Source organism: Mytilus edulis, chromosome 2 (assembly GCF_963676685.1).
Source record: "Mytilus edulis chromosome 2, xbMytEdul2.2, whole genome shotgun sequence".
NCBI lineage: Eukaryota > Metazoa > Mollusca > Bivalvia > Mytilida > Mytilidae > Mytilus > Mytilus edulis.
Window position 1 is genome coordinate 51,628,944 of NC_092345.1, and position 25,605 is coordinate 51,654,548.

Here is a 25,605-nt window from a genome sequence, read left to right on the forward strand (position 1 = left end):
TAAATTTACATACAAATTGAACAGCAAAATATTCGGTAAATAACTTGAATACTTAAAAACAATCATATTCGCATTATCAGATTATATTATAAATTCATGATTTTTTATGTCAAATGAATTCAAATAAAATGTGCAATACATGAAAACTAAAAAAATCCTTATTATATCCATAAGTTGTTCCATACAATGAAATAATAACTTTTGTTTTACATTTTTAAATACAGTTTATATCAATAATTAGGACGGACAAGATAATGAGACTAATATTGTAAAAACTGGCACAAAATGCATGTAACAAGGGACTTGAAAATAAATCATTTACATTCTTATAGTAAGAGCCTTTATAGCTTACATAAAATTTTAAATAAGTGAATATTTTACATTTACTTATACTAATGATTGTCTTATTGAAGTGATAATATTTGTAAATAAATAAAACAATAAAGTAACAATAATAATCATAATAAAATCATATTATTAAAAACATTATTTATTTTGGCATTCTTTTGAAATGAATGATAGTTTGGCAATCTGTACTTGGCTTTTAGTTACATATGAAATTTAATACAAATAGAAACAGACACATTGGTGGCCTTCAGTTGTTTTTTACCGTTTGGTCAGGTTTTTGTCTCCTAGACACATTTCCCATTTTCATTTTCAATTTTATTCTGGTACATTGTATCAAAAATGATAATAACAGAAGTCCTTAAATTAAAAGGTTTCATTAGAAAACAGTATCAAGAGCATCAACCAATCAGAAAAGGAGTTACAAAAGTGCACTTGGAGTCATATAAAAGTTCTTCAACTTGACCTTCAAACAAGATGACATTTTGCATATTTTTTTCATAATATATTTGGCAAGCTAATTTAAGAATTGTTTATTCTGATAAAGTAACACAGCACAGTAGTATCAACAATGGAAGACAAGCTATTTTTTGGAATCTGAAATAAGATAATACATAGATAGAATAACAAAACATAATATCACTGTATAAAATATGGAAGAGTGATTATTAAATCACAATCTTTTATAATTGAGATAAAATTGAAAGACAGAGAGTGTATAAAATATAGCACTATTTTACATATATACATGTACATTGTTAAATGTTTCAACATCTACACATACATAACATAATAACTAATATTGAGATGTACATTAATTACGTGTTAAATAGTTTGGGTTTATATTCAACAATAACATAATGGTTTATTTAGAATAAAGATGTATATTTATAACACAAATTTCCTGACCTGTTGATATACACAACATTACCAAAATGATATTGTTTACTAACATCAGGGGAATAAACCAAAATATTGTTACGTCATTTCTTAAAAGAATAAAATTGTGTCCAGTTGTGTAAGGGACATTTTATGCTCAAACTGTATTTTTTATTGTCAATGACTGAAAAATACCCCAACTCAAACATATGCACCAAGAAGCTAACTAATTTAACATAAAAGACATTGCAAAATGATTGTTTTTTTCATTATTTCTTAAAATTGAGGTAAATTTTGCACTTACACCCTTTTTATTTTATCCATTTACTGACAAACAGTACTTTATTTTTCAGATCAAGTGGTTCAATATATAAACCTCAACATAAAAGATGCAAGATATTTAAAATACCTTTACAAAAAGAAGTACATATAAAATATGATATTTTTGTAGAATCATAAACTTAACTTTTGCAAAAAGTATGTTTTTAAACTTCAATTAACCAGTATTGTGCATTATCTGTTTCTGTTCCGTAAGCTAAAAGAGCCATTTATAAAAAATCTTTTTAGTGTGTTCAAATTGTCATACTAAGCTAAAATAAAATGGATTAATACAACATATTTCAGCTAGGAGTATTATCACAAGTTTCCTAAAATACTACATTAAATATCTTTTCTGGCTAATAGAGGTAGTATTGTTATGACAAGATTTTCAGCATTGCTGAGGAGACTGTAAACATCATCTAATAGTAAGTCCTGAACTTTTAATCCATTAACTTCAATGATCTCATCACCTACAGACAGAAGTCCTGAATACATGTTGGTCGGACTGCTTATAAAACGTGAAACAAACACACCTACAAAAAGATTAAATAACAATAATTTTGGTACAATTTTAACGCACAAACTATTGGTAACTGTCAATAACTAACTGAAACTAAGGTTGCTGGAGTCGGTTTCACAAAAAAATTACGACTAAGATTGATCGTAAGTCATGAACAATTCAGCATACTTAAGATAAAACTTAGTCGTAAGATGTTTTGTGAAACAGATTTCTGGTTTATTGTTGGACTGTATGGTGACCTTGTAAGACTTTTTTTCATGTTTATTTTGGGTGGTTGGCATTCCATTAATATTTAACCTACATACTTTTTATTCATGAACAGGTCAATTGTGTTTGGTAGCGTTGTCAATGCAAATAATTTCTTGCTTCAAGGTGTAATACCACCAAATCATGGAATGTCACATCTGTTTGTATACAAAAATAGGTTGAAAAAAATCTTCCCTTGAATTTGACAGTTGTACCATAAGCACCATTATTATTTTATTTGGGGTTTCTATAGAATATTTTGTAAACTTGAGGTTACATGGTTACTAAAGCTTGTACACAGGTTAATGAGGGGAGAGATCTGATTGGTTAACTTCCAGTGATGGTTATTTTCTTATATGCAATGAAATGTTATGTTAAATTTTTTCTATAGTACTGGACAGGATAAAACTTTACTCATGCCAAGTATTTCTTTATTAGAAACAAAGATAAATTCTGCACAATTTTTTGAAAAGTGCAAAATTAACAAAGACTAATAGTGGAAAATCAATGGTGGTATTACACCTTAAAGGTAATATTGAAGTTTTTATGTATGTGACTTCAAAGGCTTTCCAATACACTTTAATATAAGGGTAAGCACAATGATAGTGGTGTATATATTGTCATTGATTGCAATTATGTTGATGATATACAGAAGTTTCTAAACGTTTCTTCATTTTTTTGTAACCTCTTTGGCTTTTCCCTTTTCAAATGTATTAGATTTTTATGCCCTGCTATCCCAATATTTCTCAATTTAATAAAAATAAAAAATAAAAAAATAGCAAACATCTCTGATACACCTCTGATAAAATATCATCAAAATCCTTATCTTATTGTGTATTGTATATGAAAAATCTTGAAGACAATAATTCTAGATTTAAAAAAAAATATATGAGTTTGAATTTTAAACACAAGCAGAGAGATGTAAATTTCTTTTTCCATATAATTCTGATGCTTAATACCAAAAAAAAATCAATGATGGTTTTTTTTTAAATTTTGACAAATGTCATTATAAATGTATCTATATTTACCATGCTTAAACTGAGCATTTCCCCTAGAGATGAAGAAATTTATAGCTTTATTTTGTGGCTTATGAATTTCTATCACTTGTGTGCCATCTGAATTAATATGGGAAAGACGACTTCCAGTTTGACCTTCCTGTACAGAGTCTATGGAGTTGCATGAGTTCAATTTAAAATTTTGGCCAGAAGCTGCTGCATTTTCTGCATCTGGGGAAGGCTCACTGAAAGAAAAGGGAAAAAGATAAAGATAGTTATATATGACAAAAATCATTAAATTGAGAATTTTTTTTTCAAATACACAATCATGTTTATTCAAGTCTCACAATTAGAAAAGAATAGCACTACACATATTTTAAAGTAAGACAATAAATAAACAGATAAATCCAGGGTAATAAAATTGTTAAAATAAGGGAAATTAAGAATTCAAAAATACAATCCCCTGTCTATTACTAGTTAGAACATGGGCGCTCTCTGAAGGTTAATATTTTATCAATGCTCTAAGATCAAAGATTCAGTAATATTTTGATAATAGTAATGTGTAGTACATGCCAAAAAAGTAATGGACTTGAAATCAACAAAAGTTCCATTTTTTGTTTACAGTGAAATTCCATATGACATTTGAAAACTCTACACAATCTATAAAACCAAAGGCATTTTTCATAACTGATAGACTTGATAGTCATATTTATCTAAATTATTCCTACCTTAATTCAATGGCTTTTTCTGCCTTCTGTTTTGACTTTTTCTTAGAGAAAAATCCAAACAATCCTTTCTTTTCCTTCGACTTTTTCTTGTCCTTGACCTTTGTTTGACCTTCATTACCAATGTCATCTATACCTTTGTCCATGCTGACTGCTTTACGTATTGCTTTAAACTTGCTTTTAGCAGACTTCTTTATACCTCCCATTTTATCTGATAAAGATTGCCTAGATGAGCTAAGTTCTTTGGATTTTAAAAGGTTTGACTCTCTGTAAAAGATAATTATAAAAATACTTTTATTTTATCTTATACGCCTTATTAAATATCTATTTGTATGCTTTCTAATCCTTTCTTATGAGTCTGCTTGAAAATAAGTTGGGATAGTTTTTTCTATGTGACTTTTATGCAAAAATAAATCTTTTAAAATAAGTCATTAAGAGATGCTTTTCAGTAAAATAAATCTTCTTAAAAAAAAAGTTTATATAATATGTGACAGAGTTACAATACCAGTTTGTGGCTTTTGGCATAGATGCAAAAATAAACTAAAATTTATCTAACTGCACTTAAATAACCTCCAGCTCTTAACCATAAAAATAAGTTAAGGTACAATCCAACTCTGCAAAACCATGGTGTTCTGTACTAGAATATTGAAGAAGTATAACATCGCTGATTTATCACAAATAATTTTTAGTGATGCATCAGGGGTTGACACTAACTTTTGTAGGCACTAGCCCGCAGGGCTAGTAAAAATTATATTCAACTAGCCCTATTCTGTGTCAGGTAGCCCGGTGAGTGGACCCATGAACTTGCTAGGGGGTCTAGGGGCAAGCCCCCCCAGAAATTTTTTGAAATTTAGATGCAAAATCCTCTATTCTGAGGCATTTTGCGGCCTTTTAAGAAGATGTTTTCAATCTGAAAAATAACTATTTCATACTTGTTTACATCTTCATTACATCTTCATAACAAAAAACACCAAAGAAATCTAATGGCAGGAATTTGTTTGTCAAAACTTACATTTTTACTTTTAATGAATTGATCCATCTTAAATATTTATTGTGTTAACATTTTTAGTCAAACATTAACATTTGTATATTCCAGACCTACTGTAAAAAAAAATAAGTAGTTCCCAGATTAAAGATATATACTTCAAAACCTTGACCAGGTTTATAGGGTGGTTTAATGACTGACACCACATTCAATTTACAAATAATCCTGCAACATCAAATTAATTAATGACAATGTTGTACTGAACTTGACAACTACATGCATCTCAAGCAAACAGAACAATAGACCAACCACAAAGAAAGCGACAATCTACATTTACATCAAAACAAATATGTGTGTTAACTCATCAACTAAAATAATCAAATTAAAAAAAAAACACAATGTTTTTGTTTAATTTTATTTAAAAAATATGTTGACTTGTCCCCTATTTTACTTTTGGTTTCCAATGCTGAATACATATATAATTGATTAGGTCTTTCATATTCCAACTGATTTGGTTCATGACGAGTTTTAACCCTGTTCTCGTTAATGCATTATGACATGCATACATCCCGGTACGTGCAATGGACGCTTTATGATACCAATGGCTTAGTCTTGTTATCATCAACACCCCTCAGCTCTCAAAAAGAAGCTAATCACATTTAATATTATTACCGGAAATTTACTTTCGTTTCAGTCCATTGCAACTGTAATGATAAATCCCGAGCAATACGAAAAGAATTATAACGACATGACAAATGCTAATTTCGATAAAGACAGAGAAGATCGAAAAGTTTTCATCACATGTACCTTTGGAGAAAAGGAAAATTTCAACAGGGAAACTTTCAACACTCTTTTTAAAGAACGAAAGGATATTTCCAATTTTAACTATTTACGTGACGACTATGTAATAGATGAGGGTAAACTACGCACATGATTTATCTGGAGCTCTGATGTGATTAATAATAAAATACAATAAAACCAAAATGTAAATGCAGTCTAATTAATATTTGTTTCAAAATGGGTTATCTTGTAACGGGGTGCATTCTTATTTTATGGGACAAGTTATCTTAGGCCGAGTTGACTGTGTATAGCGACTAGTTTACGGTAGAAATTTTACCCTTCAGTATCTGTATCTGTATGTAAATAAAGAGGTCGTGGAACCAGTGTAGACAATATTGGACGAAGTTGTCAGATATGACCGGCATTTGGACTGTACTTTGCCTAAGGTACAACAGATTGATGTTAAATGACAAATAAATTTACTAGCCCCTCAGGCTACCACGCCACAGACATTTACTAGCCCTACACAAAAGTTACAAGTCTCGGGCTAGCAGCTAGCAATAGTGTCGAACCCTGTGCATTTTAATAGATGCATAATTTTATCAATTTGTTTTCTCTCTAACAGGTAAGATTAGACACATGGATTGCAAATACAAATAGTATGCCTCTCCTGACACCTGTGGTACTCTTTTATAAATAAACAGTTCAAAGATTTTTTTTTATCACTAAATTTAAATGTACCTGTTCCATCTCTTATCAGGAATTGGTTGATTTTCTTCAATGTCAATATCCACACATTTGTCAAAATTAGCAGCAATATCTGGTGTACTTGCTGAAAGTTTACTATGCAGTTGTCTCCCCTCTTGGTTGTTTTCACCTTCTATTTTTGACTTTAGATTAACTTCTGCATAAATATGTGCTGGCATTTCTTCAGCTGTAAAAGAAAATGTATATGTATTAGTATGTATATTTTTTCACCTGATATATAGAATAATGAATTTAAAATGGCTTTGATATTAAGTCCTGATGATTTCAAAAGTTGCCTTATTATTAAATTATAAAAAAATTAGTTATTTTTAATCAATAAATACATAATTTTTGTGCATACATGGTTAAGCTTTTCTCAAATTGTATCATGCAAGATACAACAGTTATAAATTTTGATGGATCAAAAAATTTCCTAAAATTGCACAGTGTTATAATGTTTAAGCTAGGACATCTGTTAGACATGCTAGCTATCGTTGTTATATATACATACCAGTTCTAAATTGTAGTTGGATTTTCCATATCATTACAGATGTTGAGACTTGTTCTATATCAATTTATCAATGGCAGTTATTTATATGATCACAGAATAATTTAATTTTGAATGTAACACGTCTTCTGATCGGCTGACGTTATTTTGTTATGAGGCCATAGACATAATTTAGTCATGTGACCGTGAAGTCATCAATGTTTTTTTCATGTTTTTCTACGGTTTAAAATGGCATTTAGAATTAAATTATAAGAAATGACTGTAATATTTTTTCTGTCTTTTTTCGAAATAACATAAAAAATGTGGTGCACACTGTTAAATAACCCGCTACACGCGTTATTCAGTGTGCACCAAATTTTTTATGTTATTTCTTCATAGACAGAAAAAATATTACAGTCATTCCTTAAATATTAAATTGTCTTGTACTTCGTTATGTACTTTTAATCAAATATGGTAAAGGGAGGTAATTCATTATTTTTTTAAAAACATTTATACAGTGATCCTTTTTTTCTATAGTTTAAATTTAAAGTATCTTAAAGGTAATCACAACAACAGCAATAATTTTAAACAATAAGCAGATATATTCAGCAATTATACCTTTAATTTCATTACAGGCTGCACCCGATTCTCTTGGAGGTTGAACTTCTTCCACTGATGATTTCCTTTGAATAACATAGGTTCTATCAGAGTTACTTCCCTTACCATGGTCATTCATTATATCTAAATCTTTTTCATTATAATGCTGTACTTGTTCTTGTGATGACATAGATGATACAGAGGACGACACAGATCTTCTAGCACAAACATTTTGATGATCTGGAACTATCTTTTCAGAAACATTCTGTTGAACATGACTGGTAATGGCATCATTGTCTAGATGGTATTGTTGACTTGTTAGTACAACTTCAGGTTTTTGATAATGTGGAACAGTTAATTTTGGATTTGATAATTTAGCAGGAGTTTCTTGAATGTCTCCTTTCTTTTTATACTTTCTTTCATGTGCAAGATTCGTTTCAATTTCTTGTTCATGTATAGCACCAGTGTTTGGCATAGTATGCACATTTTTTTTAGCTTGAACTTTGTCAATTACAACCCTTTTGGCAGAAAAACTATCAGAATCACTATCAATCAGTTCATTTACATTTATTCCTTGTTTATCTAAGTGAACTACAGACGATTCATATGGTGTCAATTTTGATTTTCTTCTAAAATCTTTCTGAAAAATCTCACCACTTGCGCTTAGACAAGAACTACTGTCTGATTCTGTTCTTTTTGGCTGATACCTTGGTTTTGAATGCTGTTTGACAATATTTTGATCTGAGCTATCACTACTATAACTGTTTCTAAATCCTCCATTAGTACGTAATTTTGGAAGTTTATCATCAACTCCAGAGTCTCCGTCAGTCACGTTATCACATGTGTCATTATAATTTATTGCACTGCCTTTTGATTTAGGTTTAGGTTTTACTGGTTGTGAGGGTTTTTGTTGGACATCCTCTTCATCAGAACCACTTTCTAAGTCTTTTGATCGGAAGTAAATATTTTGCAGACTTCGATGATGCTTTGATAATTTAGAATATTGCACATTTTCCTTAGGCATATCTCCTGTCAGATCTGGCATAGATATTCCATGACCTAGTTCTGCAGGATAACAGTTCTCTTCAAGAGAAGGGTTATATTTGCCTCTCTTGGTTTTGAAATATTTTCTAAAATGAAGTTTTTTCTTGGTATTTTTAGCACTGAATGGAACACTGTGATTTGTTCTTATCGTTTCATCCCTATTTTGTTCTGCTACATTTAAAGCTAATTGAGAAGACACTAAAGTATGAGATGATTGGTCAGAATTTGATGATGAGGCTCGTGATAAGGATAATCTCCCTTTGTTGGAACTCTTCATAACAGGAGCTAAGTTTGGCTGAGATTTGGAAAGTGGTTTAGTTTCCTGAAAAAGAACACCATTTGCTTGTTTTTGGAAGACTTGTTCATGCTCATCAACCATACCAGACTTTTGTTTTGTTTGATAATTGGTCACAGAATGTGTATATCCATTTGGCTGTTCTTTCAAGTGCTGTTCATTTGTTGATAAATACTTATTGTTCATTGACAGATTAGGTTGAGAACTATAGTATGCTGAATATTTTTCCTTAGATTTTAACTTTTCAAGTTTTTGTGAATACAAAACTTCCTGGCTATCTGCCTTTTTCAAATTTCCGTTACCCGCACCATTAAAATGATTAAAATTTGTTGAATCTCTGGGAGAACATAAAATAGAAACACGATTATCACTTCTAGATTGTCTATTCTGACTGTTTGTTTTTGGTCTTTCGTCTCTAGAAGAAACACAAGTTCTATGAACAACAAAGGGCATTGGCGACTTCCGTCGCCTGTATCTTTCAGCAATTGTTTTCTCCTCTCCAGTCATAGCAGGAATTCCAAGTCGTGGATCAGTATCATCTATCTCATCCTCAAAATGGACCTTGCTGTTAGGACGATTTTTCTGGGGTAACATATGTAAATCAGTTGACATTTTAGCTGTTATAATTTCTTGAGCTATTGAATCTTCTTCGTCTGTAGGGTCACTAAAGAAAAGAATAAACACATTTCATAACTTGTTGTTTTAAATGTATACAAAAAAAACAATCTAAAATTTGGTAAAAATTATTCTAATGCAATAAAAAATCTGTTTTTTTTTTTTTTTTAATATTTGATCAATTGACTTTTGGCTATAGGAGCTGGTATTTTATCTGTATGATGAAAAGCAGACCATAGTTTTTTTTAAGTGTCCCTTTAAAATTGGATACGCTTGGTAACATAAAAAAATTATGATTAAAGAATTTTAAAGCAACCGAGGAGGGTTATATAGGACAAGAAAATATGATAAAGGGCAATTACAGTAGGGCTCTGGTTTTTTTTATTGTCCTCTCTGTGTTTCTCAAATTCCAAATATGAATCAGTTATAGTGTAAAATAAACCCATCCATAACTGACTTGAAATAAAAAACATAATTCTTAGGGAATTAAGTAACCTTGGATACTTAAAAGTGCAATGCAACATTTGTTTAAGAGAGCCAGGATGTTTTTGTAAAAGCAAAAAAGTTATACTTTAAAATTCTACATATTACCTGTAATTCAGATTTAAGGTTAAACTATGGTCAGCTTTGATTGGTGATGGCCTTGACCTTTGACCTGGCTTGTAAGGTATTTGTGTATGACCAACTGGCAAGTCATATGCATCTGATCTGAAACAATAATATTTGAGAAACATAAAAATATCGGATTGCTGAGAAGATTATCATATCTTTGTATTGTTTTATCTAAATTTTATTAACAAATTTTTACATTTTCTCAGGAGTCATTCTCAATAAACATGAAATATTTACCACTGGATGCTTACCAAACATCTAGTATTTAGTGAATCTTTACTGTATGATATTTTTCCTTTTATTACTGTGATTTACTATGCTAGTTTATCAAAAACATATCGCATGTATACAGCTAGCTATGACAGCACAGAATTGTACTACATAATAAAAAATGTATAAGCTAAAGTGACTTGTTGACCTTCTGTTTTAGGTAACATCACTCTGTTGTTGATATACATGTATTAAAGCTATTTTTAGAAATAGACAATGTGTGTGTTAATTTCGAATTTCAATGTTCGTAAACGTTGCTTAGTCTTTAGTTTTCTATGCTGTGTCTTGGGTGCATTGTACTATTATTTGTCTGTTTGTCTTTTATTACTTTTTAGTCATGACGTTGTCAGTTTATTTTTTATCTTTGAGTTTGAATGTCCCTCTGGTATCTTTCGCCCCTCTTTTAGACTGAATTATGTTACACAAATTCTTCAACAATAAAAAAGCCTTAAAAGAACAATGTGCTTAAAAAAGCTATGCATTATTTTTTATCAATGAGAAGTATAGTATACATTTGAAATTGAATTTCTGTATTGTGGGATCTCAGAAATGCTCTATCTTCATGAGATATATTCCATTATTAAAATTTTGGTTTATCAATTAAAAGTATAGAGATATAAGAATGTGTGGTATGAGTACCAATGAGACATTCTCCATCCAAGCAAGGAGGTTATATTAGATATCTAATATAACCTCCTTGATCCAAGTCACAGTTTGTAAAAGTAAACCATTATAGGTCAAAGTATTCATATATATGTACAATAAATCCAGTCCAGAAAATATTAGATGCCATCTTTCCCTTGGATTGTAACTTGTAAAATTTTAAAACATATCTTCCTAAAATGAACTACTTACCTAGAGTACATAGTAGAATTATATGATGGCGGATCCAACTGTATCTCATCATTCACTGAAGTCGGCACTATACCAGAATCAACATCAGAATCTGAAATAAACACATCAGTTTTTAAAACTTCTCTACAAGTGTCAAATATAAATACAACCTAATATATGGAAATATCTTATCAAAAACATTGCTTATAGGATATCCATGTTATTTGAAGTCTGTTGGATAGTTGTCTCACTCCCAACCATGCCATGCCACATCTCCTTATTTGAAATAACTTCTTAGAATAATACTTTATGTTTGAAACTACAAATGTACATTTACAACATACAAATGAATAAAATACTTGCAAATATAAGGACAAAGATATTAAACAAAATGATTCTGCAAGTGACTTTTAGGTTAATTTATCTTCCATATCTGTTCCAAGCTTTTTTAAACAAATACAGCCAATTTTCACGAAGTCAAATTGATAAACAAGACCATTCTATCCAATATCTCTAAGTGTGTGTGGGAAAATTTTCATACAAAACCAGAATTTGAGAAACTGATAACAAAATCAAAACTTGTAAACTTCAAATGAAACAGGTGTTCGATATCTAAACAAATTATCTCATTTCTATATACAATTTGTAGGTTATTACTTTAAAAGGACCTCATTTAGAATTATGGTATTAACTAATAATATGAATCAACAGTACACATTGATCAAATGTGGCCTCATATTGAGTTCTGTGTTTTTATACAAATAATTTAAAATATTCCAGAAAAATTATCAATATACCAACTATATTTTCCCCAAAAACTAAATAATATGATGTGAAATACAGATACAATTTAATTTACATTTATATACACTATATCTATACATAAAAGTTTATTATTAAAAAATCCTGTTTGCCAATACTTAAGACAATTGCTAGAAGCAACATCCTTAAAAATCTAACCTTCATGTACATGTATCCCCATTGATTTTCTTGTTTATGTTCATCTGAGATATATTTCAAAAGTTAATCTTCATGATTTTTAACATTTATTATTTTATAAAAATCCAAATTATTTCCAATAATTTATAATGTTGATTTCTAATTTTCTTTACATTTCCAAGGGGCACAACTCTAACTTAAAGGGAAAATTCACGATTTTTTACTTATGGTTTAAATATGTTCATTATGACATAATATATATATTCACAAAGTTTTATCGCTATATGTGCAGTAATAAAGGAGAAATTCAATAATTAATGAAAAAATATCAACTACTTCCTGTAGGTCGTGACGTTTTCTCCTGATTTTTGCATGCCGGGATTTAAAATAAAATCATTAAAAGTCTTGGTTTTTAATCATATTTTAACGTAATCGTAAGCGCGCCGATGACTTATGCTTTATCTAATAACCATCCGATAATAAGAAGATAAAACGCACAGACGTTCAATTGTACTCATTCGTGAGATAAATTATCTATGTTAAACGTATATATTCGAATTATTTTTGTAGACAACACAAAAAGTTATAAATTTATTTTTAATAAATGCATTTTCGGACTGATAAGGTGAACAAATTAAAGTACAATAATCTGTAAAGACAATATGTTGGTGTACTATTATTGACCTTTTACTATCTCTGCAATGGCTAGGTTTATACGATGTGTGTATTCACGGTTCTGTGGCAATACTCGTAGATGGCTTGTTGAAAGGTAAATTGCTATTTGCACTTCGGTATTTAACCACGCCTCTAGGGCACACCTTGCCAGGTGTGACTGTCTATTCGGATCAGTGGTAGCATTTAATACACACATTAAAAATACATATTCAAGTTGGTGACAAATAAAAATTGGTCGCCGTGGAATTATTTAATTATATTTGGTGCTATTATTTATTTGAATTCAAATAAGTTAATTTACTAAGAAATACACAATTTTCGGTTAAAGACGGGAAACTTAATTCATATGTCAGAATGAAATGATATACAAGTCTTGTCCTTGATTTATGTCTCATAAAAAAGGGGGACTTAGAAATTAGAAATAGCTTTACTAAATCATTTTTATTTGTCTTTATTAGGCGAAAAAATGTACGAGAACACTTACATTTAGACTTTTGAAAGCCATGTATTAATTAATATATGAAACTATCTGAAGATAACTCTACCGAAGCGGAATATAATATGTACGAATAAAGAAAAAAATATTTTTGTAATGGAATCGAAAAATTACGAATAGATATTCTTTTCAAGTGTGATAAACGTCAACCAAATTTATTCATAATGGGGAACGTCCTTATTAAAATCTGAGACAACTATAATAATCGTCGTCTCCCAACGTATATATATACTTAAATAACTATTTGATCAACGATGTTTAAAATTAAAAGACAACGAATTTAATGTTATCTTTCCCTATTTTTGAATGTTATTATAAGTCTGTTCAACTTGCAAGAATACCCCTAAAGCGGACAAATATCCGACAAGCAGTTTATTCTTTAAATTGCTGTCATTGAATATCAAGAAAGAAAATAAATCCCGAAATTGATACTCAATAGTTTTCCTAGAAAATATTCACATTCCTTGGGGATTATTAGTGTACGTCCAGTTGCATATATTTTACATGAATGTTGGAACAATTGTGATGATGACGAATTTCGTCCTTTATTCGAGAACAATTTAATTGATATATAAATCTGTGAGTTTACTATGTTCTTAACTTCGATAAACCAAAGCAAGTTATAAATTGACCTGTATTTAAATCAAATTGTTTCTTTTTTTTCTTCTTCTTCTTTTGGTATACAATAGTCTATCGAATTCGTTGATTACATACTGTTGGCATACATGGACTAGTCTATTTACAAAACTTTTACCACAATTTACACAAAATGTATGTTTCTTTCTTATGTTCAATGTATATATGTATACATATTTTAAATTGCGCTACTGACTATAGTTCCGTAACTTTCTACCAGGCGTATGTATACACGAATCGTCGACAAGTGCGCACATTTTTTTAGATCAATAATTCTGGTATGTTCCAATCTGTCCTAAACTATTGACAACGAGTATATATTACATTTTCCCAAATTAACCCTTGGAAAAATATGTAAATAGATTTGTATTTCTTCAATTATTTTTTTTTGTATTATTTTTTTTTTATAAATAATATTCTTTACACCAGAAATGTTATTTATAAACAAGCCTATGAGTTCAGTAATGACTAGTATATTATATCACTTTCGGACACGCAAGACAAAAATGTATATTATACATGCACCTGATAGTTCAAAATGGAAAGTTATAAGTAACGGTCGTGTACACTGATCAATACCTACAGAAGTGAAACGATACATGAACTTGCAAGCCCGCCGGACAGGAAATCGATTGAATACCTGGACGTGTCACCTTACACCCCTTCCAATACCTTTGGGAGTAATACCTTTAGCCATGCTGGTGATCAGATAAGGGAAGATCCGAATTTGTTTAAATAAAGTTTATTACTTGAAAGAATTATGAACGAATTAGATTTTCGAAAACAATTTCCACGGAACACTTATTTATCATTTTATGATTTGAACTTTGACTTTTTAACTAATTACAATATTATCAGTTTAAAAATAACAGACTATATGGTTATTTAAAAATATAAGACCATTTTCCGTATCAAGTTAGTCAGTCCATGGAAGTATTATATTGACGTCAATATAATACTTCCATGGTCAGTCAGATCATGGAAGTAATATTCAGATAAAACAACCGTACGATTGACAAGATATCGACACGCAATTACGACTACATCGTTTACTGTAGTTTTGTTCCTTTGTGGTTTATTGACATATCGGGATTTTTCATCGGAGAAGGTGACAAGATGGCGGAGAGTAGAGAACTGATACTCAAAATTTAAAATCGATGGTGATCTCTTATTTAGCGGAATAAAACTTTAATATCTATAAATTTGAGCATTTTTATACAGAATGGACATAATATCAATTTTTGATTTTTTTGCGAAGTTTCCCTTTAATATTCAAACCATGCAGGATAATTTGAATTCTAGTGATATTATACAGTTATATCATAGATGTAATACAGTGGGTAACTATTACATCTATGGTTATATACACTTGATTATATACATGTATGAAAGCTTTGATAATATCTCATTAACGTAATGAGACATTTCCCCTTATATTATAATGGCTATTGTGGCATGACTCCCCGAAAAAATGGTGAAAAAAAACGAAATTAAGTTGTAGTTCTGTTACCATTGAAGAGGAATTCATGAGCCCATTTCTTCAAGCTTTATTCATATTTACTAAATACTAAAACACTTTTGTATTTAAAGAAAAGCCATAATTAAGAAAACAAAACTATCATGATAAAAGACATTTAAAGTTACAAGATTAAAAGTAAGAGATCACATAGAATATACTTTTATAAAACTATCATAATATTACTAAGTTCAGAAATTTAAATTCTAAAGAATTCCGCTCATAAGTCAATTCGTATCTTATAACTTGTCAAATTAAACTATTGACCCAGTAAATATTTTCCTATTCAGAACAAAATCACTGTCATTTAAAAAATGAAACTTGTTCATACTGGACTGTTGTTGTAGATTTAATCGTATGCCTAACCTTACAAATACTTACATTGACTTACTGGCAAAAGATCAACACTAAAAAGATCATTTACAATCTATTGTGACTCAATTATCATGCTGCATTCCTTACATAAATTATATAGACTAGAAGAGTTTAAAACATCTTCTTCAACATCCATGTTCCATATGTGATGATTAGTTGTTAACTGTATGACTTGGGTATTTTTACAATCTATAGGAAGTTTCAAATAAAGGGTCCAAGTACTCAGCTAGCTGAATGACCTGGTCCATCTGCAGTATTGTGGACCCTTTTGACAAAATCTTCATTAGGATTAAATTAATCCCAACCCCTCCAATAAAAAAACCTCCAAAAATGATGAATGCATGCAATGACAAAACCATTAACAACAAGAGGCTGTCACAATGACAGCAAACCGGATTTATTAATATTTATTTGTGTCCTGGCAATATCACAAGAACCATTACTGATGAATGGTGAAAGTGATAATCATCAGTATCAAATTTGACCTCCATTTTGTCATCAGTATCAACATCTTAAAATTTGAAAAGCTTAGATTGAATGGTTCATGAGTAAATGCAACAACGTGAATTGAAACGCCATTTCACAATCTTTCAAGAACCATAACTCCTGAACGGTAAAAGTCAAAATTGTCATTATTGAACTTGACCTCTAATTTGCCTTCAGTAACAACATATACAAATTTCAAAAGCTTTGGTTGAATGGTTCATGAGAAAATGCACGGACACGACTGGAAACACCATTTTTCAATCTTTCAAGAACCATAACTCCTGAACGGTAAAAGTCAAAATCTTCATTATTGAACTTGGCCTCTATTTTGTCATCAGTAACAACATATTAAAATTTGGGAAGCTTTGGTAAAACAGTTCATGCATAAATGCACGGACACGACTGGAAACACCATTTTTCAATCTTTCAAGAACCACAACTCGTGAACAGTAAAAGTAAAAATCGTCATTATTGAACTTGACCTCCATTTTGTCATCAGTAACAACATATTAAAATTTGGGAAGCTTAGGTAGAACAGTTCATGCAAAAATGCACGGACACGACTGGAAACTCCATTTTTCAATCTTTCAAGAACTATAACTCCTGAACGGTAAAAGTCAAAATCGCCATTATTGAACTTGACCTCCATTTTGTCATCAGTAACAACATATTAAAATTTGGGAAGCTTAGGTAGAACAGTTCATGAGTAAATGCACGGACACTACTGGAAACTCCATTTTTCAATCTTTCAAGAACCATAACTCCAGAACGGTAAAAGTCAAAATCACCATTATAGAACTTGACCTTCATTTAGTTGTCAGTAACAACATATTAAAATTTTAAAAGCTTTGGTTGAACGGTTCATGAGTTAATGCACGGACAACATTTGATTGCCGCCCGCCCGCCCGCCCGACCGACCGCCCGCCCGCCGTACATCCCCAAATCAATAACCAACATTTTTGTCACAAAAATCCGGTTAAAAATGAGAATAACAGAAATAATTGATTCTGAACGCATTTCACCAAACCTCCTGGAATTTGATGATTAACCATTTGATTTGAATCCTGAAACTAGATTTATTAAAAATTCCAATGTTCATGAATGATATTATTAATGTACAAAATGTATGCTGCCAATTTCCGACCTTGAAAAAAAACTTCTAAAAGGAAGTCATACTTTAGTTACAATATATATGTGATTTTGTTAGTTTCAACAAAGTAAATTGACCTATCCTCCATAAAGTTCCAGATACATGCACTATCTGTAGAAATGTGTTTCTGAGAGAGATTCATATGGAAAATGTTTTTGAGTGCAGTATTTCACCCTCAGGTTTTAAACTCATGTCTTTAAAAGACAAGAATGTAAGAAATTGTTTGATTCCTTTTTTTCATTTTGCTTCGATAAAAATGTTTTACTTACATCAGGTATATATATCTATATGGCATGGGCACTTGCTTTTAAAAAAGACTTCTTATAATAATTAATTTACTTATTTTTAAAAAAACCTGTGTTTTTTTTATTTAGTACCTGGACTTAATTGAAGTTTACACCACATCTCATGGATAATAAAGTTAAAAATTTATTCATCACCAATCATAATTTTTTTTATACAGTATGCAGATACATGTATATATATACATGTATCATGGCCATGGGTAATGTAATAAATATGTATCTGGTTACATGTATATACAGATTCATAAATTTTCATGAGTTTTATGTAAATTTATTCACAAACACAAAATAAAATGTGATATTGCATCATTAAAACCTGTATAAAATATACACCAACGATAGGCTTATTCTTATGGTGCTTTATTTTGATAATTAATCCTCCAGTGTCTGTTTGAATTTGTCAATTTATAAGGACTATACATGTATTCTGAACTCAAAAGACGACTATATGAGAATGCTTTGATTTCATGCACACCCATATGCATTAGCCTATTGTGACTTTGTCATCAATAAAAATGTTTTTTGTTCAAATTAAATGCAACTTTATACAACTGTATTTGGTCATGTATAAACCCAAACAATTTATCTCTCTGTATTCAATTCCAACAGTTTTACACCTTTGCCAGCATGATATAGTATGTCAAATTGTAGCATGTTTAAACTGATTTTTTTTTTAATTCAACCATATTTACATATATTTTTATATAAACTTTAAGTAAAAAGAATACAAAAGCATATATTCTCCCTCAAAATTATATCATAACATTAAAATGGTTTTCAACTTTAACCAAATATATACTAAGATTCATGCTAGAGTTCTAGAGTCGAGTTCACCAATTTAACTTGACTTTTGTATGAGAAAATTTTAGGTAAACAGTTTTATCAAATTTAAACATGAAATCTGAATTAAATTTCGATCCCATGTCCACTTTGTAGAATTTATAGGCAATATATTGATAAGAAAATATATAGGTATAAAGACCTCAAAAGATTAATAAATTAATCTTGTTTATGTACATATAGTAAAATTTGATAACTGCTAGATGACATTAAACATTTATGGAATTTTGTTTATACTCTGTCGTAAAAATATTAATCATATCAGCAAAAGAACATAAAAATATTTAATTTGTTGTTTACATGCATTTTGTGATATATTTGAAATTTTAAAAGGTTTTATTTCTGTCCTACCTATGCTTTATTAAAAATGTATTTTCAATATAAAGTGACTAATATTGTTCAATACCATATATCAAATTATGAATAGAATTATCAGTACTTTACGATAACTATAATAAATATAATTAAATATAACATTTGATCGTTTTTAGCTATTAATTTGTTTTCCTACTGAATTTATTTTAAAAGTCATTGCAAAAATAAGAATATTGAGGTCATTACTATTTGACCCTTCCTTCAAATCAAGCTTAAATAAGCAAGATTATAATTTCATTAAACAGAGATTTTTTTTATTATCTCACCTTTATGCACCACACCTTTCCGTACCAATATTTTTCCTTGCTTGCGATGGATGTTTTCAGCCTCTACATAGCCTCTATTTTGACCATATGACTGCATATCCTGAGTTTTTGACTGAGTATTTATTTGCTTGTCCACTGAACCTGAAGATTTAACAGAGGAGGTGTCAACATCTATTGCACTATCAGGAGTGGAATCTGGGCTATGAACTCTCCAATGTGAAGATTTGTTCATATAATGCCCTTCATTTTTATAATGGTCTTGCTTATATTTTCTATTCATTGACTGAAGCATTTGTTCTCTGTATTCTAATTCTTTTGCTAAAGCACTAAGAGGGTCTTGATTTTTCTCTGAAATGTCAGAGCTTATGCTTGACCTTTTTAACTTATTTTCAATGTCACTTGCAAGCTTTGCACTATGGTATTTTCTGTGTTGTAATAAACGTTTAAGTGTATCTGAGGTAGCTGTCAGCCTATTCCTTGTGGATGAGTCAGACATCATCGAGGGTGTTGGACTTGTTAAAGAGTCACGGTCCACTTCAATTCTAGACCCCAACATATTTTCAATTTCTTGATCCCACTTGGAAGCTGGCCTTTCTGAACAAACACTACCCGTATCTATAACAGGAGACGAGTCATCTTCAAAATGAACACGAAGACCTGAATTAAAAATTCTCCTGGTTTGACGATGGCTTCTGGCATCAGAGGATCTATACTGGAAGGCCTGTGGATATTTCTTATACAAGTTTTGGAAGTAATCAGACTGACTTGATACAGAGGAAGATCTTTCTCTTCCAGGAAAATCCTGTATGTCACTTGTACTTCTTCTCCTGGGATCAACATAAGTCTAAAATTAAAAAAGACCACATTATTTACATGTACATGGCATTTAAGAATTTTAATTATTCCTTGGGTATTTGCAGCAAAATTTAACAGTAAACAGTTAACAGGGTTGTCCTTTTTTGAGTTTTAATGTATTAAACTCAAATTTTGAAATTCCATAGTGTCCTTTTTTGAGTTTATATGTATTAAACTCAAATTTTGAAATTCCATGGTGTCCTTTTTTGAGTTTAAATGTATTAAACTCAAATTTTGAAATTCCATAGTGTCCTTTTTTGAGTTTAAATGTATTAAACTCAAATTTTGAAATTCCATGGTGCAATCTTATCATAAATGACAGTTATTGCCCTTTGTTCTGTCTTTTAAAGTACATTTTCCAGAATGTATATATCTAAAGAACAAAGTGTCTATATATCTTATAAAAAAAATAAATTGTTCTATATTAATTTCCTTTAGTGATCTTAACCAAATATGATAGCCTACATTTTGTAACTACAGACATTTTGACTATGTATCATGATTTCTACATGAATGTATTAATAATAAACAACAAAGTGATCTTCCTAGAAATTCCTCATTCTTGTGACCAAATAGGATTAAAAGTCACAAAAACATTGTCAATCTTTCACAAAAACATTGTTATAGAAAACATGATGGCCATGCTGTCTTACCAATCAAGAAACAATGATAAAGTCATGTACACGCTCAGGGTCCAATAAAGAACCAATGATAACGTCATGTGCATGCTGGGTCCGTGATGAAATATGAAATGAAGTTTTGTTGTATAAAGATACAACAATAAATTGACATTCCATTGTACATGATGAATTGGTAGTTAAATCAATACAATAAAACAGCTTTCTCATCAAATATTGATTATACAATGATTAATGATTATCTCCCCTTGATAAATTAGAATTATTTTGATATGTAACATTTTGCAGCTATAGAAATGTAACAGTTTAACATAGTTTCTAAATCATTGAACTTTTTTTACACAAAAGAAAATATGTTAGTAGTGTTATAGTTCACATTAAGCTTTTTCTCAAGTCAATTGACTTTTATAAAATTTGAGTTGAAAATCTACAAAAGTCTCAAAACTAAGAGGTACTGGGAGCAAAGTTTAAATATTGAAACCTGACTCCTAACCATATAATCCTCTTGATACTATCTTTTGATTGTAAGAAGCTACTGTTCAAGTTTGGTAAAAATCCAGGATAATTTATGAATCTTAAGATTCAGAAAAAAATATATGTTTTAAAAAGATTACCTTCAGACTGTATGTAATAGTAACTTGAAGAAAAACGAAGTCCATTTATAAGTAAAATACGGATAAACAGGTAAAAAAAATTAACAAAATTTCCTTTTAGATATTAGCTTTTGATCATAAACAAGTTTCTATCCAAGTTTGGTACAGATCCAGGATAGTTTAAGAAAGTTATTAAAATTTTAAAAACTTTAACCACAGAGTGAATATTTGTGAACGCCACCGCCAATAACGACGCCGACGGAATGTAGAACCGCTACATTGTATGTCTCGCTTTTTCGACTAAAGTCGAAGGCTGGACAAAACTTCAGCAGCATTTTTTTCTTTTCACGATTTCAATCAAAAGCATCAAATCTTAAAAATTTTATTTGATGATACATGTATCACAACTCAAATTAAGGTTTTAAAGCCATAGTTGTTTAATTGTCAACACTAGATATTTGTCACCTTCAGATGTTCAGAGGCTGATTCAGGGAGGGCTAGGCTAGGGGAGCTACAATGCTACATTTAGGGTCACCTTTAATGCCAACTTTTTATTTGTTCCACTCCATACATTGCCTAGTTTGGGCCCCAGGGCCCTTCCTTTTTCCAAACTCTTGATCCACATCTGACCTTTGTAAAATACATGTATCCTCAGAAAATGTTAAAATGTTATTTTAAAGAACAGTTACATTTTAAGCTAATAAAATCAAAACTTTTAAATACTTCAGAACTTTTAAGATCAACAATTTCAGATTCTTTTCTTATTTATGTAAGTAAATGTTAGTTAACCTGATCATTAATATATGCAAAAATCTAGGCCAAACATGTATATAGTTTACAAAAATATTTAAATACTGGATTATGTTCTCAAATTCCCTTCAAATACTTAACGCAAATATGTTTGGTAAACATTCTGTTATTGTGTCAAAAAATAATTTTGTCAAATCTAAAATTTCATATATAAAACACACAATCATTTCTTTATCATTATGATCATAGGCATACTACTGTAATAGTAATTTGAAATATACATAGATTTAGACATGTGTACTTCAAAATCTCTTAAAAAAAATGTTTAATTTTGACCAAGGAATGACATATCATTGAATTCCTACCAGGAAATGGCTAGAAATAAAGAATACATTTTTGTAATTCATCATGTTCATCAAAATCTGTAATTGTAGATCTAGATCTAAGTAATTTATTTAGATTCATGTTATTCACTTTAATTTGAATACTACATGAACATATAAAAAAAAGTGGTATGATTAACAATAATAAAACTCTCCAAGAGACACCAAAGGACATATGAATTAATAACTACATGTCACTGTATGCCTTCAACAATGAGCAAGTACATATATGTATTGTATATGTTCCAATACATGTACATTTGTACATGTACAGTACATATATGACCAAATAAAAATACTACAGAACTCTTATTATTTTAAATTGTTTTTTAGGCCAACAATGTGTTAACTTAACTTCATAAACTATACATGTTAATTCTGCCCATTATAATCCATAATAGAAATGAGATTTGGGAGGACCACCTACATGTATCTAGGGCTTTTTACTGATAAGAGCCTAGATTATTTATGAATCTATATGTATGATTACAGAAACAGTTTTTGCTCATATAAATACACTGGTACATGGTACATTTGTACCTGTACACTATTTGATGGAAACATGTTGAATGAGTCACCATTTTAAGTAATTTCCATAACATACAAACTTTTATGCCAGATCAATGATACATGATATAGGCAAATTGAAATACATTATATTTTGTAGTTTTAACTTTGTTCAGAAACTGTCTACTTTACATGTACATTGTAGATGTGTGTATTGCATTATCATGTATATATATATAGCTCAAAGAGTATATAATTTATATTAAGCAGTCCAACACAATGCACATGTATGTAAATTTGTTCCCTAAGGTTTCATCTTAAAAGGCCTTTAAGCATTTTTGTTAAGGGGCTTGATTCTAATTATGAATTAGCCAAAGACTAAATTTTAGTGGCCAACAGTACAAGAAATTCACTATAAGTGCATTGGTTTAAAACAATATAAGGAAATGGTCTTTTTTTACTTACATGCCATGATGTTCTTGAAGAAAACCCTACCAAGCCAATGTTTTCAAAGATTTTAAAATTGATTTTTCAAGCTCCCAAATAAGGAATTTAGTGCATTTTGCTTGTACATTTTGAGGTAACCTAGGTTGCAGTTGGAGCTCAGTAGCAGATGGAAATCACCACATACTTGCAGACTATACATTTGAAACGGCCATAATACATGTAATAGCTTTTGAAGAAAACAATAAAAAGTCAGATTTCTACAGCTTATAAAAATATGGAAAAGCTGGTTCTATTAAGGACTTTTAAAAGAACAATTTACATGTGCATGTATACAATGGTATATATATATGCCATTTTATAGGTAAAAAAAAATAAAAAATGGAAAATAAACTTCAACACCATACTAATTTTATATGAAAAAAAACCCAGACATACTTAGGATCCTGCTATCTTCTGTGGATTATTTTTTTAAGCTCCAACTTTCAAATGTTTGTCTCAATTTTAGTTCATGTACATGTACAAAATGTATATATCAAGTGTGAAAATAAAGATCTTACATTGTAAATGTGTTAAGAGGATAAACAAAAATTTTGTCAAATTAAATTATTAAAGCTAGAAACACACAATAGGATATGCAATTATATAATTATAATGATACTGTTACATCATCGAATGATTTAATAATTTAGTTGTAGACATGGTAGATGAACCAGTAAATTTAAAAACCTTAGAATATAGGAAAAGAAATGAATAAATAAATAGATTACTATGAATGAATTATTTTGATGATCAATGTAAAATGATGTACATGTACATGTACTGTAAATGTACATGTGTAAAATTGAGAAAGGAAATGGGGAATGTGTCAAAGCGACAACAACCCGACCATAGAGCAGACAACAGCCGAAGGCCACCAATGGGTCTTCAATGTAGCGAGAATTCCTGCACCCGTAGATGTATGTATTGGATTTTTATGTATAATGAAATACAGATCGTGGATCCATGCTTTGTACAACACTCTGTTCTCCTATTTGATATGATAATCATGTTAATTAAGGTACCAATGAATTTTCTGCCTCTTAATTCTTAAAAATACAAATATATGCAACATAGGAATCTGAAAAGGCGTGGGATTCAAACCAGAAAATAAAATAAAAAATAGGTGACCGATTCCCTTAAAACTGCATGTGTATGAACACAGAAAATATGTATGATAGATGTACATTTTGTATTTACACTTTAGAGAATTTACATGTAGCTGACCAAATTACCCTAAATTTGTTTTGGATTTATAAACCAAACTATATATATATATATAACGTCAAGGTGAAGCAACAATCCCTTTTTCATTATGACAAATTTTTTAAATTATGATGCAAAATTTTGAAAGAGCTTCTCCAAGCTAATGTGATTTTAAGTAATAGCAAAATAATTTGTATACAAGTGTAAATACATCTATTTCAATCAGATTGATAAATATAAGTTCTCACACATGTAAAGATGAAATGATAAATAGTGAACAGGTGAATTTGAACACATACCCTTTTCGAGCACGACTCCATATTCAATTCTATTTCTGACTTGTCAGTCCTATTTATCCAAGGATATTTTATTAATCCAGACTTTTTATAATCCCTTTTTATGTCAAAGTCTGATGTCAAATATTTGTTGTTTGGAATTGTCATGTTAAATTGACCAGTGCTTTCATTGTTGTTATTGAAAATTTTATCTGTATCAGTAAAATCCATCAGTGGTTGAATGTTTTGATCTTGTTCCTGGTGTGTTTCGTGTTTATCATGATAACCATTATCATTTTCATGAAGTCTATCTGATGGAGACAGGTGTTCATGAGATCGATTTTTTGTTTGATTATTAAACATTTCGCGCCACGAATATTAATATCCTAATTCTAACCCACTTCCATTTTCACTTTTTATCTTTTTCAACCCATACCAAAGTTTATTTCAAAACTGTTTGCTCTGTCCAGTCATGATTTCAAGTTTAACACTTTTTAAATCCTCGCACCTGTCACCTTACCCAAAAGCTTTGTGTAGTAACCTTGCTACGTCATTGGTT

At 30.0% G+C, this 25,605-nt stretch overlaps 1 protein-coding gene across 1 annotated transcript; it reads right to left on the bottom strand.

Annotated features, from left to right (window-relative positions):
- Positions 1 to 348: 348 nt before the first annotated feature.
- On the bottom strand, positions 349 to 25,602 carry LOC139510222 (uncharacterized). Its single transcript, XM_071296695.1, has 9 exons — positions 25,071 to 25,602; positions 19,357 to 20,200; positions 11,319 to 11,409; positions 10,173 to 10,289; positions 7,649 to 9,630; positions 6,538 to 6,730; positions 4,035 to 4,298; positions 3,340 to 3,551; positions 349 to 2,078 (listed from the first exon to the last, which is right to left on the bottom strand). Exons 1-9 carry the CDS (start codon positions 25,407 to 25,409, stop codon positions 1,885 to 1,887), a joined length of 4,236 nt encoding a protein of 1,411 aa, XP_071152796.1. The 5' UTR covers positions 25,410 to 25,602; the 3' UTR covers positions 349 to 1,884.
- Between the last annotated feature and the right edge of the window lie 3 nt (positions 25,603 to 25,605).

Excerpts from the sequence above, each read along its gene's own strand:
- LOC139510222 (XM_071296695.1), bottom strand. The coding sequence starts at position 25,409 with ATGTTTAATAATCAAACAAAAAATCGATCTCATGAACACCTGTCTCCA. Across the intron at positions 20,201-25,070 it reads TGGAGTCGTGCTCGAAAAGG|ACTTATGTTGATCCCAGGAG; the intron begins GTATGTGTTCAA and ends TTTTAATTTTAG. Across the intron at positions 2,079-3,339 it reads AAATGCTCAGTTTAAGCATG|GTGTGTTTGTTTCACGTTTT; the intron begins GTAAATATAGAT and ends ATCTTTTTGTAG.